Raw genomic sequence first — 21,026 nt, 5'->3', positions numbered from 1 at the left:
GTCCTCAGCTGATACAGTAAATCATTTATAAACTTGTTCCTCCTCAGACGTTTCTCTACAAAACGGCAGATAGACAGAAGGACAGACAGACAGACAGAGAGATGGACACACAGATAGACAGAAAAAAGAGGGAGTGCGACAGTAAGCCTTGTTTTCAGATTCTTGCTATACTTATTTTCTTTTCTTTACATGATGTTTTCAGCATTAAGTCTACAAACTACTCCAGTTAATATTACCAATTTCTTTGTGATCACTGTGGTTCCCACTACTTCCACACCTACATTAATTATTATTATTATTATAACTAATCATAACTATTACTATACACTATAATACACTATGGTTCCACTAGGACACAATTTTTATCATAAATTTGATATTTTTGTTTTAAAAACTAGACTTATTTTCTTGGGTTGTTTTGCTCATCAAGAAAAAGCATCTTAATTTAAGAATTTTTAGACATTTTTTACTGAAAACAAGACAAAAATACTAAGAATTTTTTCAGTGCATCATCATCAAGTTACTACACCAAAAAGTCCACCTTAGTTTTAATAGGATATGTTTAAATGCTCGTTATAGTAAAGATTATATGACTAGTGTTATAATAATAGTTAACATTCTAGGATTACTATTGGAAATCATGTTAATGCTGTGTAGTTATAATCTCTTTTGCTTCACCAAACAACACGCAGACATTTAGTAAGGAATAATTGACGACGGGCCATTGAATTATAAGAAAATAATGTACACCAAGGTGGTAATGCGGCACGACGCATTATTTTCAAATAATTCAAAGGACCGGAGTCAATTATTCCTCTTATCCCACGGTTACCACAAACATTGCTCTGGTGCCTATTTTTAAGACATTTGAAAAATTAGGTGTGCGGTTTACAGAAAAATAATCAACACACATAGAACATTTCTCAGCCAATCAGAATGCAGCATTCAACAGACCCGTGGTATAAATTAATAATAATCACTATTACAACTAATGAAATTATGGATTTACTAATCTCTGTACCAGTAAATATATATATATAGCAATCTGTGATTGATTTCTCACAATACTGTATAGGCAGTGTGTTAGCACTGTACACAACACTACTGTATATGAAGTCAAATCATTGTGATGGCAACAGAATCAGCAGAAATCCTTCTGTAATAGAAATGAAGAACATCACGACTGCAGGTGAACTGATAAAGATTCATCTAAACATCTATCAGTAAACAACAGAAAACATTAAAGAGCAGATGAGACTGAGAGATGTGCATTTGTTTATTGGGAAGTCTGAATAAATTCTGTTGTACAAAGTGTGTAAGTGTAAGAAAGAGGGTTTATAAATATATACAGAATCAACCAAACTGCAAATAATGAGTGAATCTGAAATACAGCAACTGAATCAAAATCTAACCCATCATCACTGTCAGACGCTCACAAATAAACATTAAAATACAGAAGAAAGAGGGATTTACATTCCTGATGTTAAATAAACCTGGTCAAAATACTCATGAATTCACACCAATTTCAAAACTGATAGCAAATATATACGGTCGCTTTGTGCATTTTTGAGCAAGTTTATAAATAATCATCCCCTCTCGATGCTAAAGGAGAATTCACATGACGTGCAATCTTTCATTCGGACCACTGAAGAAGAAAACGACACGGATCTGAAGAAGAAGAAACGTTCATTCTTATCAAGTCAATGAGAGATCGCACAAAACATATTTTACTTAGTTTTATAATATTTTGTTAAACATAAATGAAGGATTCATCTAATTCTCAATTTTCTGTGCAATACATCACAAAAATAAACACTCTTAAATTTAAAAGAAATCCTTTTGGCATTTGGAAATTTTATAATATACAATATATTACTATCCTTCACTGTGCAAACAGACTTTGCTTTTGCACAATAAATAAAAGTAGATTCAGCAGATACAGAAAATCATAAGAACTTTACACATACGGTAAGAATAAAACACAAGAGAGAGAGAGAGAGAAACAAAATGGACACAAATGTCAAGGGTTTGTTCAAGCAAAGATGAAAATACTCTCATCATTCACAAGCCCTTCAAACACAAACGGTGAATTTCTTGGCTGAAATATTATAAGAATGTCCACCAATCACTGCTATGTGTTTGTAAAGAGGGCGAGTAGCTGATGACAGGACTCTCATGTTTGGGATGAACACAAGAGAAGAGTCCCTGTTCATCTGTTTAGCACCGTGACTGAGAGAGAGAGAGAGAGAGAGAGCCCTGATACGGCCGACGGCTTCGCGGTTGTTTGTTTGATTGTCACGTTGTTGAGTTTATATGAAGAAAAACTACAGCAGAGCGGGTAAAGCGAGCGAGCACACGTGCGCTAGGTCCATTATGGCTGTTTCAAGGCAGAACGGAGTCAAGAGGAACCTGAAGGATCTGGTCGTACGGCGACGAGCGGTAACGGAAGGCGTTTGGGGCACGAGAGGCGTTGGAATGCATCGATACACTGAGATCACAAACATACAAGACATCCGTTCAGCTTCATGTGTTAGTATCGCTGCTCGCCGATTGGTTATCCTCAGCGTGTCTGAACATCAAGATGGAGTTGTAGATCTTGAGAGCGGGGCCGAGCTTCACGCTCATGATCTTGACGATATCTCGCTGCGTCAACAGAAGAAAGGCTTTCCCGTCGATTTGCTGTGGAGAGAATCAAAGAGGACGGGTTTAGGATTTATTTGATTCAGTGTGAACAACACATACAGTACAGCCATATCCTAAAGACCAGATGTTGTGTCTTTAAATCAATCTGTGCTCATCTATATATTATAGTACTCAATGTTTTTATTCTTCAGATGAGATAAGATGAAGGGTCATCAAGTGTATGTGTAGTAAAGAGTTTGATTTGAAAGGTGTAATATTGAATGGCTTTGTTCTGCTCTTATATAATAAATGACTTGTGATCTTCCTCCCTCGTGGATAAAACCTTCTGCTAACCGTTTGAATATAAATGTAAGCAGAGACTCAGTGTCATCTAAAATTCCTTCATGATCCAGTAGTAATGTGGACACGGACACCTTACCTCCTCTCTGAACTGCTTGGCTTGTTCCTCACAGCCTGGTAATGAGTGAATAAAATCTGACACCTGAAACCAAACACACCATCACAATCAAATTAAACTACAGCTTGACTTTTTATTGCAAAAAATAGTGCATTGGTATTGGGTCTCTAGGGTGCTCTGGATGATTTCTATGATGTTGTTCACTGAACATCTCATTTATTTTCAGTCTGTGTGAGCACTCAAACGTTTAGAGTTTGATCTTTCACTAGAAAACATTTTCAAATAGAAAATTAATGTGTGCGTGAGACTCTGAAGGAATATTATTGACGTCTCGCACATCAGTAAGCTGTTTATTTACACTGACAGCAAGGTCACATGAAGCAGAGCATGAAGATCTTCATCATAAATGTCCTCATTTACTACAAAACACCATCACAGAATATCAGCATAACCTTCTGCTGTCCATCACAACATCCTTCACGTGATGAAATAAGTTTTTAAGACTTTATGTTCCAGCAGCACAAAAGGTCATGGGTTTGAATCTTAGTGTCCTCTTACACACACAATGATACTGATATAAGCTTTAAGGGGATATATTCTGAAAATCTGAATTTTTCAATATTTAAGTGCTATGATTGGGTCCCCAGTGCTTCTATCAACCTAGAAAATATGAAAAGATCAACCCAGTAACTTAGTTTTGGTAAACCGTTCTCTGCAAGCATATGAATTATGGCTATCAGTGTTTGCATCATCAGCTCAATTATTTTAAATAATTGATGTATTTTAAGCTTAAACTTCACATACGTACTCTGGGGACATCAAAGATTTATTTGACATTTTTAAAAAGAAATGTCCCCTTTAAAACATCTGTCACACGCATAAATGTTAATATAAAATGTATTAAGGGTGGTTTGTTCCTGATGATAAGGACACACATGTGCAGATCTGAGAGCACAGCTGCACAGTTCATGAAAGTTTAACCCAACAGAGACAAGAGAAGGAATTAAATCTCTATCAGTCATCATAAGAGATTAATGTTATTTGGTTTCGTAAGAAAAGAGACTCCAGGTCTGTTTGATACTCTGCTTTCAGCCTGCAGTGATGTCTTAAGATGTCTTATCATCATCCACACGCATAATCACACTCAAGCGCAGTATACAGTACAGCGCAGTATAGTGCAATAAAGCACAGTCAAGCGCAGCCAATCACAGTATAGCACAGAATAGCGCAATAAAGCACAGTCAAGCACAGTCAATCACAGTCAAGCGCAGTCAATCACAGTATAGCACAAAATAGCGCAATAAAGCACGGTCAAGCGCAGTTAATCATAGTAAAGTGCAATAAAGCACAGTCAAGCACAGTCAATTGGAGTATAGCACAAAATAGTGCAATAAAACACAGTCAATCGCAGTATAGCACAGTATAGTGCAATAAGGCACAGTCAAGCACAGTCAATCACAGTATAGCACAAAATAGCGCAATAAAGCACGGTCAAGCGCAGTTAATCATAGTAAAGTGCAATAAAGCACAGTCAAGCACAGTCAATTGGAGTATAGCACAAAATAGTGCAATAAAACACAGTCAATCGCAGTATAGCACAGTATAGTGCAATAAGGCACAGTCAAGCACAGTCAATCGCAGTATAGCACAAAATAGCGCAATAAAGCACAGTCAAGCGCAGTCAATCACAGTATAGTGCAATAAAGCACAGTCAATTGGAGTATAGCACAGAATAGTGCAATAAAGCACAGTCAATCGCGGTATAGCACAGTATATGGCAATAAAGCACAGTCAAGTGTAGTCAATTGCAGTATAGCACAGTATTCCAAAGTCAAGCGCAGTAAAGTGAAGTAAAGCAAAGCAAAGCACAGTATAGCACAACCAACCAAGTGGAATATTGATTTAAAATATTTTATTTAAGATAAGACAAGACGTTCAGATGTCGCAAACACACTATTTGGTTTAATAATTCATAAATATAATGTCATATATGTTATTAAAATACATATTTATATTTAATTTACTGTAAAATTAAACTGTACTTGGCACAATGAGCAGCAGCATCCGGGTTAACGTGTGTTATTAGTTTTGAGCGCTAGTTATCTGAAAAGAATGAACCTTGGAATGTCGCAACTGGCCAATCAGAATCAAGCATTTTAGAGAGCCGTGTAATAAAGCACAGTAAATCACTGTCCATACCACAAACAGCTCCGAGTCTGAGATGCAAAAAACTACAGCGTTTAACAAACTGTACCGCAGTAAGACCTTTAGATATGAGCTCAATGATGTAAAGATGAATATTAATAGTGTTCAGTAGCGGTCAAATGGACATAAACCACAGACTTTATCAATCTTAATACAGTTATGCTCTCAATCTTTCATAAGTGATTTATAACTGAAGTAAAATAAGAGCTCATTTCACTTCATCTACTGCTATCAGATCAGTCTGCTCGATAAATCATCATCAGTCACTGAAACATTCACATGAGCTTCATCATTAGCTATTATACATCGAAAACCTCCATTAAACTTTATTAACACCGTGAGAACGAGGCTCAAAAATTCTTCATAATACTGAAGTCTATATAATAACACATGCATGCACGCATGCGCGCACACACACACACACACACACACGCACACACACATCTCACCTCGTCAACAGTCCAGTGAGTGACTCGACTGGCCTGAACGCCTGCCACACCGGGCAAGAGTTTACAGTGTTGTTCCCAGCACAGCGGCAGATCACGAGTCGGGTGAGCAGATAAAGCTGAGAGGAAGACCGACTGATGAAGAGCCTGCTGAAGACTGTCCACATTACGCTCTGAGAAACACACACACACACAAGTGTTTCAACAACATGTAGTGCATCACTAACACAGGTGACAAAAGTTACAATCTTCATAAAATGTTATTACTGGTGCTTAACTACTTTAATGTGAATAAGACTCAAACTCTTTTAAATACAGCATTAAAGGAGTTTATCTTGAAAAGAGAGATAGATCAGGCTACAGTTATTATCATTCTTATACTAGCTGAAGAAATAAATCTGTCACACAATCACATTTAATTTGTGACTTGTACGTGCCATAAGATAATGAAAGCATTTAATCTCCTGTGTCCAGCTCGACGGCAGCATCTCTGAGATTTACATCACATGACATCACATCACATAACATGACATGGCATGACATCACATGATATTAACATGACATCACATGACATCATATCACATAACATGGCATGACATCACATGACATCAAATGACATCAAATGACATGACATCACATGTGCTGGATGACACAGACAGAAAATGCATTTATATTAATGTGCCTCTAATAACCTTCATAGTAACCTCTACACAACACAACACAACACACAGATGTGTTTCTGAATCTCTCTCTGTATTTCCTCACAGACATTGCAGTCATCTCAATTATTAAAGAATAAACAATGGTAGTTTTATATGGCAGTGTGTTCAAACAGCACGTTCTATCCAGATAGCCGTCTGTATGTGTGTGTGTGTGTGTGTGTGTGTGCGTGTGTGTGTGTGTGTGTTAGTCATGTGAATTGTGTTAACACAAAACAGAACATCATCTGTTATTGGTGTCTACTGTAGCTGAATGTTAAAGAGTTGGCAGAACTCTGTGGTTTTACCCTAACTGAGGACTCGCAGTACCATCTGTTTGTGTGTCTGTCTATGTCTGTGTGTGTGTGTGTGTGTGTGTGTGTGTGTGTGTGTGTGTGTGTGTATGTGTATGTGTATGTGTATGTGTATGTGTGTGTGTGTGTGTGTGTGTGTGTGTGTGTGTGTGTGTGTGTGTGTGTGTGTGTGTGTGTGTGTGCCATCTTCAAATGTGTGGACAGTCTAAAGACAAAAGCTCAGCTAAAGGAGAGTTTACAAGCTTACAGAGAGACATCAGAGATCAGAGACAACACAGAAATCTGTTTTTCTGTTGATACACAGTGATGTGTTGTGTAATGAAGAGAGAGAGACAGATGACAGACTCAACATGAGGAAAGACAAAGCCAAACAACATCTGGATATCTACACTATAATGATGCTGCATTGGTTTACAGTCACATTGATTTATAGCTTTTATTTCATCTGTTAAATATTGACATTCTTTATTGATCTGTATTGATGCTTCAGCCTAAATTCAATCATAATTCATGAGTGTGTGTGTGTGTGTATGATAAGGGTCCTATGTGGTCAGTATTTTCTCCAAGACAGGCAAACTAAATATTCTAGTTCTTAACATTCACAACTCATGTATTGAAAACTGTGATTCAAGAAATCACTCACTCGTATGTATACAGTCATTTAGCTGCCTACTGTAGAGTCATCATTATCATCATCACCACCCTCCTAACCATCATCAGCAATATCATTACCATCATTACCATCACCCCCATCATCATCATTATCATCATCATTACCATCATCACCAACCTAACCATCATCATCAATATCATTACCATCACCACCATCATCATCATCATCATCATTACCATCATTACCATCATCATCATCATCATCATTACCACCATTATAATCATCACCACCATCCTAACCATCATCATCAATATCATTACCATCACCACCATCATCACCATCATCATCATCATTACCATTATCAACATCACCATCATCATCATCATTACCATCATCAACATCACCATCATCAACATCACCATCATCACCACCATCATTATAATCATCACCACCATCCTAACCATCATCATCATCAATATCATTACCATCATCACCAACCTCATCACCATCATTACCACCATCACCATCCTAACCATCATCATCATCACCATCCTAACCATCATCAATATCATTACCATCATTACCATCATCAACATCACCATCATCATCACCACCAACATCATCATCACCACCATCACCATCCTAACCATCATCATCAATATCATTACCATCATCATCATTACCATCATCAACATCACTATCATCACCACCATCATCATCATCACCACCATCACCATCCTAACATCATCATCACCATCCTAACCATCATCATTAATATCATTACCATCATCATCATTACCATCATCAACATCACCATCATCACCATCATCATCATCATCACCACCATCACCATCCTAACATCATCATCACCATCATTACCATCATCACCACCATCATCACCATCATTACCATCATCATCATTACCATCATCAACATCACTATCATCACCACCATCTTCGTCATCACCATCATCATCATCATCCTAACCATCATCATCAATTTTATTACCATCATTACCATCATAATCATCATCATCATCACCATCATTATCATCCTAAACATCATCATCATCATCATCCAAACAACAGCATCACAAAGACAAAGTTAAACAAACACAGATATTAACACACACACACACACACACACACACACACACACACACACACACACACACACACACACACACACACACAGAACTTCACATGAACACATCAGAATGGATTTGCTGTGTTCTTGATGTCACACCACCACCTGTATCCAGTTACACAACCGGTTGCCATGGTGATTGTCACAGTGAATCGTCGTCTAGGAAACGGCTTGTAATCCGTTGTGTCTTATGACCAGAAGAGACAAGAATACCAACGGAGAAAGTGTCTCGTAATATAAAACTCCTGTAGCATGTTTGTGTTGCTGTGGCAAACAAAAGAGCAACACACAATGTGTCGAGTGGAGAAACCCATCAGCAGTAAGAATGTGATTTTACTGCGGTATCTGCTTTCGTGTTTAAGTACTATAAAGTAAATAAGGAGTAATTACAGATAACAACACACAACTCTTACTGTGTCAAATATATGAAAAAGATTCATGAGTTCAGTCAAACATTTATTTCAGTCGCACAATCTGAATATAATACACAAATTGCACAGCAGATTCATTACTACAGCACACGCACACAGACTCATTATTATTTCACTTGACAAATGAAAAGCATTTTTTCCTTTAATGCCTTAATAATCCTAAAAGCTTTCTAGCTTTAACACATCAACACCTCACCGCTTACAAAAATTAACAGAAAGGTTACTGTAGTAAGACCATGGTTATGCTAATAATAATCAATTACACCAAAAAAAAAACATGGTTACTACATTTTTACCACAAAAAACAGGGTAATTTTTATAAGGGACAGGTCAATGGAAACATGATATGATGTCACTTCCTGTCCTTCATTCACATGAACATTAGTCCAGTAAACAGTGGGATGTTTAAGGACGTTCAGATGATGGACATCAATGAAGTGACTTCATTCATTCAGGATTACAGTCATTAAAAGAGTGATCTTCAACAATTACAACACAAACACGGCACTGGAGTATAAACACAACAAACAAACAAACAAACAAACAAACAAACATCACATTACATACAGAACACCAGCTTTAATGATAAGCCTAAAGCCTAGACATGACCGATATAAGGTGAGTAAACCTGCTGGCAGATCATCAGTAATCTATCAATAAATCATTTACTCAACACTTAAAACAAACCAGTAAGGGTCAGTAATCCACACAGAAATCAAAGAGAAATCCTAAACATTATTTGTCATCCAAAGACTTTTCTTCTCTTGACAGAGACACAAAGTTTTTATAAAGTGTCTGATCAATAAACCCCAAAGAGTCAAATGTCTCCACATAGAAACTGATCTGATCATGGATGAAGATCTGCTCACCTTCAGACAACATTAATGTCAGTTTAACACACAACATACAAACACTTTCACAATAAGATATACAATACCATCACATAACACTTCATATGTTGTAATGTCAAGCGTCACCGCGCTCCACTAACTGAAGTATAGGAACACATTCATTGGTAAAACTTTACATTAAGGTTGTATTAGTAAATGCATTAACTAACATAAACAAACAATGATCAATGCTGTTTTTAGCATTTCTTTTTTCTTGTTAATGTCAATAATGTTATTCATGTTAGTACATAGTGCATTAGTTAATGTTAACAGTTACAGTGCTTGATTTTATAAATGTATTAGCAAATACTGAAAATAACATGAACAAAGATTAATAAATGCTCTTCATCGTTAATTCATGTTAGTTAACCAACTGTTATAACCTTATTGTAAAGTGTTACCCTTTCATTTATTTCATTATCTTTATCTCACGCTTTGTTTATAGTTTATCATCACTGAATGAAGCTCATTATAATCATACGCAGTCTGACTGAAAATCACAAGTGATGTTATAGATAGACAAGAAGACAATATAAGAAAAATGTACATTACAATGCTGCTGGATATTGTAAATATTACAATTAATAAATAAGATCATCGAAACAAAACAATGTAAACAATGTCTGCTGGTTGACCATCACATTCATAGAAATGATCAAAAATATAATAATATATATATTTATTAGGGCTGTCAATCAATTAAAAAAATCTCTCTTTTATTATCTCTAAAAAAAATTAGTAATCTAATTAATTACATACTCTGTGATTAATTAAAATCTTTTCAATTTCAATTTAAATAAATTGATTAGTGACATTAAAGTTCAAAAAATCTTTTATTATTATTTTCACTGTTCAAATAAGGGCCATAACAATCAACAAAATGACCTACAGTAATATGCTAAGAAAATAAATTCAAAAGTGCTTCAGGAAGATTATTTTTTTCACTATACAAACAAGGCATCTCAGGCCACATTTATAACCGGGAACACAATAAATAAATGAACACTCCTCTCAATGTGAACACTATTTCTCTTATATGTGCTAGAAATAAACTCAGAGACCAAAAGTTTAACAGTGCAATATCAATTGCAGAGCTTTTTTGTGCAATTGAACATAAACCTTAAATTTAAAAAAAATCAGCCCCTTTACCTTTGGCATTACGGGACATCTAGGTCGTATCTCCGGATTAACATTTAACTTCTGGATGCTTTGCATTGATGTGGTACTTTAGAGTCAACAAACTCAGGTGATATGCAAATTCCTTGCTGCAGACGACTTTATTTTTATCATCACTTCCATCAGGCCGTTTTTATCAGTAAATGTTTTTCCAATCAATGATCCAGTCACCGTCAGCGCGTTCTCATCTCCCTCCTTCATTTTAAAGTAGAATGGTGGCAAGAATGTTTCCAGGTTCAAAGGTCAATATGAAATGGATTATCTGCGTTATTTTGACAGCTCTAATATTTATATAGTTTTAAATCTTATTGAAAAATCCCCAAGTTGAATAACCTCTCTTATCCTTAGTTCGATAAAAGCAAAACAAGCAGAAGATGAACTTTACAACAAACACTCAATCGTATGATGAACGTAAGCAGCACGTGACTCACATCTGAGAAACAAAGAATTAAAGAGGCAGAAACTATTGATCACACAACACAATGTCAGATTCAGAAACGTCACTGACTACAGACAGAGTCTCTAGTTACCTATAGTTAACCAAATACACCAAGCTGTATGCACACACAGTTGGTGAAGGACGACCTCCACTGTTACCATGACAACAGTGATGAACAGAATGATGCAGGCACTGGACGAGGGACCGTTTTAAACCCATCACACTGGACATACTGTGAAATATTTATTTCCACTGATAACAAGAACTGTAAATATTTAGTGTGATGAATTCACAGGCCCAGACATCGATCATTCACAGTTAGAGAACAGAAAAAGACATCAGAAAACCATACAGAGGACCTCAAACATCACCTGACAGAAGACAACATTTGTACGGTTAATTTGATGTTACAATAAACTATATTTGAAAATGTTTCTGATCTTATTGTGTACGATAGAGTAATCTTTCATTTACATCTGAGACGACAAGCTTGTTTTGAACGTGCAGTCATTAAGATGTTTCACCTTTAAATCTGATGAAATCCCATTCTAATGTTCATCTCTTTATAAAAGACGACTTTATCTCAGCCGCACATGTTTTATGTTAAATTGTTCTTTGACTCGGTTCATGTAAGAGTTTTTCCTCATTATTGAAGCTGAAGGTCATCACAGTTATTTGTATGTTGAGGATATAACTGAAGAACAGGTGTAAGTGAAAGAGCTGACTCACTTCAACACCTCCAGAGAGATTTTCATTAAACATCATCCTGCAGCAGTCTAAAAATAAAACATTTCCTAAGATTTCTCTATGAGATAGACTCTGCTGCTTAAACGCACGCACGCACGCACGGATGATGATGTTTGTTATTATGTTAAAAAGATCAAAGGTGATTCTCTTCAGGTGATGAACATCATTCATACATTTATTTATGCAGACCTCATCAGCAGGTTTAACAACACTTTACTCTCATCTAACCCTGCAGTATGTATTAAACCCTGCCGCTGTATTCACACTTTCTGTATGAATGTAAAATCACCTGAATGATTTGCCCAAATGTGACCACCTGTACGGGATCATATATCCCACAATGCAATGAGCTTCACATGACTTACAGTATCATTTAGGATACTGTTACAAATGATCTTAAACCCGACCTTTAGATTGGCTTTTTTCCAGATTTCGTCCAGCTATTTGGGGTTAGGAAAAAACAATAAATATAATAACCAAATATTTTTCTTTGATCATGAAGCAGTGTTATTGTCCACTTTATGTACACCAGATTCCAGTTACACAGAATTAAGTATTATGGTGCAAACAACAAAAAATGTGTGTGCTCAAGCAGTCTGTTCAATAATGATAATGGGCCAATGCTGACACAGACAGAACCTCATCAGTTCTTATCAAACCACAAACACAACTAAAAATACTGTCGCTAACTATGAAGAAGAGCGGAACCCAAAGAAGTAAACACACACACACACACGAGCATCTACACATCTCTGCAGTTTTACACACACAAACACGCAAGTTGCAACAGGCACAAACAAGCAACAGACACAGAAACACAGAAAGAGAGACAGACTCACATAGACACAAAGACACACACACAGAGAAACACAAAACACACACAAAAAGACAGAGAGACAGACTCACAGAGACACACAGACACAAAGAGACACAAAGACACACAGAGACAGTGACACAGAGACAGACAGACAGACAGACAGACAGACAGACAGACACACACACACACACACACACACACACACACACACACACACACACACACACACACACACACACACACACACAGAGACAGAGACACACAGAGATGGAGACACACAGAGAAACACAAACACAAAACACACACACACACACACACACACATACAGAGACACAGACAGACAAACAGACAGACACAGACAGACACAGAGAGACACAAAGACACACAGAGACACACACAGAGAGACAGAGACACACACACACACACACACACACACACACACACACACACACACACACACACAGACACAGACACAGACACAGGCACAGACACAGACACAGACACAGACACACACACACACACACAGAGATGGAGACACACAGAGAAACACAAACACAAAACACACACACAAAGACAGAGAGACAGACTCACAGGGACACAGAGACAGACACAGAGACAGACACAGAGACAGACACAGAGACAGAGACACACACACACACACACACACACACACACACACACACATACAGAGACACAGACAGACACAGAGAGACACACAAGACACAGATAGAGAGACACACAGACAAATAGACACACATATACACACAAAGAAAGGGACACAGAGACACAGGAACGCAGAGACACACAGACACAATGTTGTTTTGTGTTCTGTTGACAGCAATGAAATATTGTAAAGCACACAGCTCTCGTGTCTCCATGGAAACGATCAGAAAATGATGGTAATCAATCAAACAGCTGGATATTTGTGTGTATCAGCAGCAGTACAAGAGAGAAAATAAACCCTTGACAAGTGTCAAATGAGACATCATTCATCACAACAGTAATAAAACCCTATCAGATACATTATCACTTAACATCTGATCTGGAATCAGTCCAGTTATCAATACACAATTAAACCAAGTTCACAGACTGCTAAATATAGCGAGTATCAGACAGTACAAACATTTCCACATGCAAAATTATTCACAGGATAATCAAATGATCTTTAAAGACGATGAAATGAATGCACTGAAGTGAATCTTACCTGTAATGACGCTGTCCACATCAATGTCTTCCTCCTCATCTTTAATGCGGAGATATTTCGCTGAATGTGTGAATCTGAACAGAACGAGAGGTAGAATTGTTATTGTAAATCACAGTCCTGCTCTTCATCATCATCACTAAACATCACATCACCTCTATTAACCTGAATCGTGTTCAGCACAGCAGATAGCACATCATGTCCATATAATAATACAAATAAAAACTCATTTAAAAAAACTGTGCAGAGGTCAAATGTCATTTTAGGATCCCACACAGACTGAATGTCTAACATGATGTGGATTTGCAGTAGGGTTTCATCTCCCTCATACATCAGTATACTGCATGTATACTCAAGATATATATAGATATATATATATAGATAAGATATATATCTCAGTGGCAAAGCATTGTGTTAGCAGTGGAAAGTGTTTAAAAATATATTATATTTAAGGCACTATAAAAGTAAACAAAATCTCCACCAACCAATGTCACTGTCACGTAAGATGAGCACAAACAGCTACTGTCGTAAAATGATTATTTAGCATCTTTTATCATTATATAGTTATAGTGTTTGTACCACAGTAAGGAGGGTAAAAGTGCTGTGTATCACACAGATATAACTCAAGATAAAATCAGAGTAGTCTCTCTCATGGCTTTATGTCTCTCTAGAAAGACTTTAATGATCTTGCTGTGAAAAGAAACACATGGACCCTGAACATCACTGACTGCACACAATAAATGAACACAGATCACAGATGCCGTCTTTACTTTCACAGATTTAACCTTTAATGATACTGCACTCACTAAATACATCTGATTAACACAGATTCACTATCAGCACTGAGACCACCAGAAACACAACGACTACAGCACATAACATCAGATAATCCCTGAGGACATCTTTTATTTAGGAAAACTCATGAACTGTTAAAACTGATTCAGGAAATAAAGAAAATGCTTGAGAAGCACTTCCATGGCTGACCTAAAAAGAGCAAAGTAGAAATGAAACAGATTTACATGATTATATGAATACACCGCAAGACCCAAATCTGTGTTTTTAAAACAAATGTATTAGTTTAAAGATATATTACGTTGCATGATAAATGTGATGATGGGCTCATCTCTAGTCAATGTTTCTGCAGGATTCACAAAGTCACATTTTTACGAGAATTAAATACAATTTAACAGTCCAGTCTGCATGCGTCTGTGTGTTTTTTAAGATCTTTAATCTTTCATAACAAAAAAATACAATGTTTTTTTCTCAGGGTGTGAAGAGACACAAGATTGGGTTCATGAAAACAAGACAAGATTTGTACACTTTGCTGATATTACGAGACCTTGAGACTTCATGACAAAGTTTTAAGAAATCCTCAGTGATAAAATATATGAATAGAAATCACATTTTAAAATGTTTTAAATAATCTAGAGTTTTCACTAAGAAATATTTTGGTAAATGATGATGATCAAGTAATCTGATATTTTTGGTAATAAAAATAAACCTAAGTGGACAAAAGCATTTACACAATGACAATAATGATGAGACAATAATAATTGGGTTGAAATAAAGTATAAAACCCAAATAACACAAGGTTTTATTAAACAACAAAATAATAAAATATATAGAAGTGGTCTTCCCAGACAGGGTTTAGATTGATCAAGACTAGAGGTTTGATTTATATTAGGACATTTAAGGAGTTTCTTAGAAAAAAACCTTACAACATACATTACTGGTGTGCATCTTCAGACAAAACAATGGCAGTGATATTTTATGGCAAAATATAAAGAATTAACTTTAGGAGACATCTAATGCAGAAATGATCAAGCAAGAAAAAGCATTCTAATGCGCTGTGAGAACATTTCAGCATTAAAGGTAGCGTTACATGGACGTACAGCAGGAAATTATTTAAGATGTAGAACCTTTAAATTAAAGAAAGAACAGAAATCTCTATGTGTCCCGTTGAATATTTTTGCCCTTAATTATTTTCATTGTTAAATAATGAAACACACACACACACACCTCACAAACCCATCAGCTGTGTCTCTCAACAATATCATCAACATTTACAGCCAACAAATGAGGTGAGAAACATCAGGCGTCTGTCAGTAACATCAGGATGAGAGATGAATGAATGAATGAATGAATGATTGTTACCTGCTGCTGCCGCTGCTGTTGCTGCTCAGTCGACTTCTCTTCCCGAGCGGTGACAGAAGTTTTGACCCCTGATCTGTTCCCTCTTCTTTCTGCTCCTTCTTGACAATCGGTGGTCGACCCCGTGGACGAGGAGTCACTTCATACCCTGTTAAAATCTCTCTGTAACACACAATACTGAATGTCATCTACTTTCATAAAAAAATGTTTTCTTATAATGGTGCATGTAAGTGAAAATTTTTCAATATTAGGATTTACTCTATACACTTATTAACTCTTTCCCTACCAGCGTTTATGCGTTTAAGTTGCCAGCCAGCAGCAGCATTTTTATGATTTTTTTCACAAAAGTTCAATGTCTTCCAGAAAATGTTCTTCTTTAAATATATAAATATATCATATGAAAGAACAGGCTGTCTTGCAAACAAGAAAATTCATCCTTTCTTGATTTGTTCTCTTTTTTATCACCTCTTAAATATGGGTAGGTTTCTTAAAAAATAATAATAGCATTTTTGTAAAGGACTTTTGTTAGGGATTAGATTCAGATTGATGATCAAAAAGAGTTTGAACTGTTTGCCCCAGGCCAGGGCAATACTTCTGGGTTTAATAAGTTGCGCAAGAACGCCACCTGGTGGATAATAGCAGAAATATGGATTGTCGGAAAAATTTGTCATTGGCAGCATTTTCTCAATGCTGGGTAAAAAGGTAAAAATATTTATTGATTTGGAATTTATTTAACAAGATTTTAGATTTTTTGGGGGGAGAAAAATCACTCTTTAAAGTTATTTGTTGATTTAGTTTAATTGATCAGCATGAATATCAGCACACATCAGCACTCTTATGGTGCGTTCACATCAGACGCGAATGAAGCGTTAAGCACGAGTGATTTACATGTTAAGTCAATGCAAAGATGCGATAGACTTCCTGCTGCGTGATTCGAGCAAATTGAGCGGTTCGGGCATTTGATGCACGTGATTCGAAAGTTGAAAGTCTGAACTTTGGTGGATATTCATGTCATATTAACCAATCAGAGGCTTGCACTAGTAGTGATGTGATAACGACGTAGCAAGCGCAGGCAGAAATACAAAACAACAATGAATTTCACATGCGAATGACGCAAAGTTCACTCAGAATGTTCAAACATACACGAATAGCACAATTTATTCGCTTCAGTCACATCTTTGGTGTAAACGCACCATTAATCATCCACATATATTAACAATCTTAACCTGTTCACAGGAGTCAGAGATTTAAACAACTGAATGACACCTTTATTAAAGAGTTCAATCACTTATCAAATAAAAATTAAAGTAATATATTACTGTAAACTACACAGTACACTGAGCAAATTAAATAATGAATTATAAAATTAAACATTTTTAATCGGTAGGATGCTGCATTGTAATCAAAACCCTAAATTTTGTGTGTGTTTTATGCTTGACGTTTCAAACCTGTTCTCCACATGACTGTTCTCAACCTTCTCATCTTCATCCTCCTCTTCATCTGGACACAGACGTTTGGTCTTCTGCACAAACTGCACAGGGATGAAATTAATCTGCTTCTCTCCTCCGAGACGATCGGCCAGCACAACTTCTTTCCTCATGTTCATATCTGAATATGGGCAACCAAAGGCACTAAGAGAGAGAGAGAAATGATTCTGTCTATAACTTCACAAACTACTAACCACTCACAACTAACATTTCAGATCAAATAAAGAAAGAAAAAGAAAAAGACAAAAAGTAAATGGTGTCGTGTGATTGATTAAAAGTCACAGAAAATAAGACAAAGAAACATTGAATGACTCTTCAAACACAGAAACTGATTCTGATCTGTAGCTGGATTGACAGACAGAGTTTATGCAGATGACAATGAAAAAACTGCTCACATCTGAATCGAATGAAACTGAAGTGAATCTTTAGGCATCACATGATTCACATCTGCATCTACTGATGTTGAGTTTATAGTTTTACTGTATTCATAAATCACACACATTAAGACTTCATCAAGATTTGATTCTTTATTTTAATATGGCTGTTTAAAGATCTTAAAGTTTAGGTTCATTTCTATTCACTGGTGTTGATTATAATCTTTTATGTTTTTCTTAAGCTTTTGAATGTCAAGACTCTCATATAAACCAAACAATAGAATTGTTCAATAACTTCATGGGGTTAGATGTGTTTACTATCTGTTTATAAACGGGTTAGATTGAAATGGGATGCTACACTTCTACTTTTGAGGTGAATGATTGCAAATATATGCAAATAAGATGTAAATGAGTCTTTAATGAAACTCAGTCTGATTTCAGTGTAAAATATTCTGTCTCTGTATAATCAGATGTGTTTGACTCTTTACGAATGATTGATGAAATACTTGAGAAAGGTGAAGTACAGAAATAATAACACGGATGTTGATTGCATCCCATCAGAGGACCAAACTCCTCCTGACATCATTACAACATCTAAGAGTGTTTGTGAGGTCACAGTATGTCATCATCTCATTTAAAGCCCATTCTGAGAGGAAAGACAGCACTAAAACCATCAACAGCTTCATTAAAGAAATGAATCATGAGACGACTGGGATTTATTTCTGTCATCTCATCAGATTCATGTGTATTCATACAGATTCAGCTCTCCTTACACAAATATCATGAGATAAATCACACACTCATGTTTATCTTGAATAAATGTTTAAGTAAAAAGAATGAAGACCGTGATGTTGTTTTCAATCTAAAGACAGAAACATTGAGTGAGCGTTTCTCTTTGAAGATCTTTGACTGTCTCACCTGTGGTGTCCGGTGTATTTTGCTCCTTTGATGTGACCGATGCCCCTACAGCCCGGTGTTGGACAAACACCCTGACCAACAGAGCTCTTCTGTTCACAAAGACCTGTGTGTGCTAAAAAACAACACAATCATTAGAGTCTAAAGACACACAACCTTCACTAAATGAGTACAGCACATACATCAGACAGGATTCATTGTTGAGGCTAATTAAAGTTCTCTATTACATCTGAATCCTGAAGAAAGACTTGTACAGTGTTCTTCTACCTGACACACACACACACACACACACACACACACACACACACACACACACACACACACACACACACACACACACACACACACACACACACACCTTTTAGTAACACATCATTTATCAAACTAAACCCAGTAAAACAGCACTTCATTTAGATCAGACCTGTAATTCATCATGTGATCTTATCAGTGTGGCATAATGGGAACAGAATCTCACACCACACATGCTAAGGGTGCACATAAACACAGACACACAAACACACACCCACACACACACACGCGTGCAGACACACAGGCATGCACACAGACACACAAAGACACACACAGACACACACACACGCATGCAGACACACAGGCATGCACACAGACACACACACACGCGTTCACACAGACACACACGCGCGCACAGATGCACAGGCATGCGCACAGACACACAAAGACACACATGCAGATGCACAGACATGCACACAGACACACAAAGACACACATGCAGATGCACAGGCATACACACAGACACAGAGACACAGAGACAGACACACACACACACACACACACGCGCGCGCACAGACGCACAGGCATGCACACAGACACACACGCATGCAGACGCACAGGCATGCACACAGACACACACACACACACACACACACACACGTTCACACAGACACACACGCGCACACAGATGCACAGGCATGCACACAGACACACAAAGACACACACAGATGCACACACACCCGTGCAGACGCACAGGCATGCACACAGACACACAAAGATGGACACAAACACGCACACACAGACACAGAGAGAGAGAGACACACACACACACACGCGTGCAGACGCACAGGCATGCACACAGACACACAAAGATGCACACAAACATGCACACACAGACACACAGCTAGAGTAAAATCTGATGTAAGTCTGATCTGATGAGATATGAGCGTATCAGCAACCATCAAGATAACATCAGATTCTAAATCCAGCAGAAATGAAAACATGACAACACACACAACATTGTAATTTACTCTCCTCATAAAACACCAACACAAATGACTGAGGATCTTTCTGAAGCAGACTTAAAGCCTGAAGATAAGACTTCATTTAGATTCTAGTGTCATCTAACATTAACTACCACTGAAACACTGTCATGAGCATAAAACACAGACTCTGTATCTTCTCATGTCATGAATAATAATGAGAATAACAAGCAGAACATCTGATCATCTTCAGGACTAAACTCACTGGGTGGAGGTTCTAGAGGATGACCCGTCCTGGCACACCAACCCACCGGATGAAGATCACATAAATCTGAATCCACCCAGAAATCAAACTTCTCATGCCAGCCATCAAAATGAACCTGTTCAGCAGATGAGGAGAAAGATTCACAGTAAATCAACATCAAGAGGTTCATAGAAAGAAAGTTCATCTTTTATTAATAACACAATCTCTATTTAATAACTCCTGTATGAAGGTTTAGATCTACTGACTCTTCTTTGTGTAACGTATGAAGGTCAACACCAGCATTACAAACACACAGTGATGATCATGAAGGTGAAATGTGTTCGCTCACTTTGACTCGGTAGTCTTCAGTGTCAGTCACTGTAGCCACACGAATCAACATGGGATTTCTTCTGTCTACTGCCTCCAATCTCATGTGCACCTGAAACCCATGTGGAGCTCT

At 37.0% G+C, this 21,026-nt stretch overlaps 1 protein-coding gene across 3 annotated transcripts in view; it reads right to left on the bottom strand.

The window, feature by feature from the left end:
- Positions 1-1,263: 1,263 nt before the first annotated feature.
- Positions 1,264-21,026, bottom strand: part of LOC129426037 (lethal(3)malignant brain tumor-like protein 4) — a 33,490-nt gene continuing 13,727 nt past the window's right edge. Inside the window, exons 12-20 of one of the 3 annotated variants that reach the window (XM_073864245.1) lie at positions 20,916-21,026; positions 20,588-20,702; positions 19,094-19,205; positions 17,763-17,945; positions 16,318-16,476; positions 14,167-14,243; positions 5,695-5,864; positions 3,062-3,124; positions 1,264-2,679 (exon numbers count right to left, since the gene is read on the bottom strand). In XM_073864245.1, the coding sequence (XP_073720346.1) occupies positions 2,524-2,679; positions 3,062-3,124; positions 5,695-5,864; positions 14,167-14,243; positions 16,318-16,476; positions 17,763-17,945; positions 19,094-19,205; positions 20,588-20,702; positions 20,916-21,026 (1,146 nt within the window). In that variant the 3' untranslated portion in view covers positions 1,264-2,523. The remainder of the gene's footprint in view (positions 2,680-3,061; positions 3,125-5,694; positions 5,865-14,166; positions 14,244-16,317; positions 16,477-17,762; positions 17,946-19,093; positions 19,206-20,587; positions 20,703-20,915) is intronic. The other 2 variants (XM_055182155.2, XM_055182156.2) reach the window with 2 other exon arrangements.

The sequence above is a fragment of the Misgurnus anguillicaudatus genome, chromosome 25 (genome assembly GCF_027580225.2).
Source record: "Misgurnus anguillicaudatus chromosome 25, ASM2758022v2, whole genome shotgun sequence".
Taxonomy (NCBI): Eukaryota; Metazoa; Chordata; class Actinopteri; order Cypriniformes; family Cobitidae; genus Misgurnus; species Misgurnus anguillicaudatus.
The sequence above is the reverse complement of the archived record's forward strand: the minus strand, read 5'-3'. Positions and strand labels throughout refer to the sequence as shown.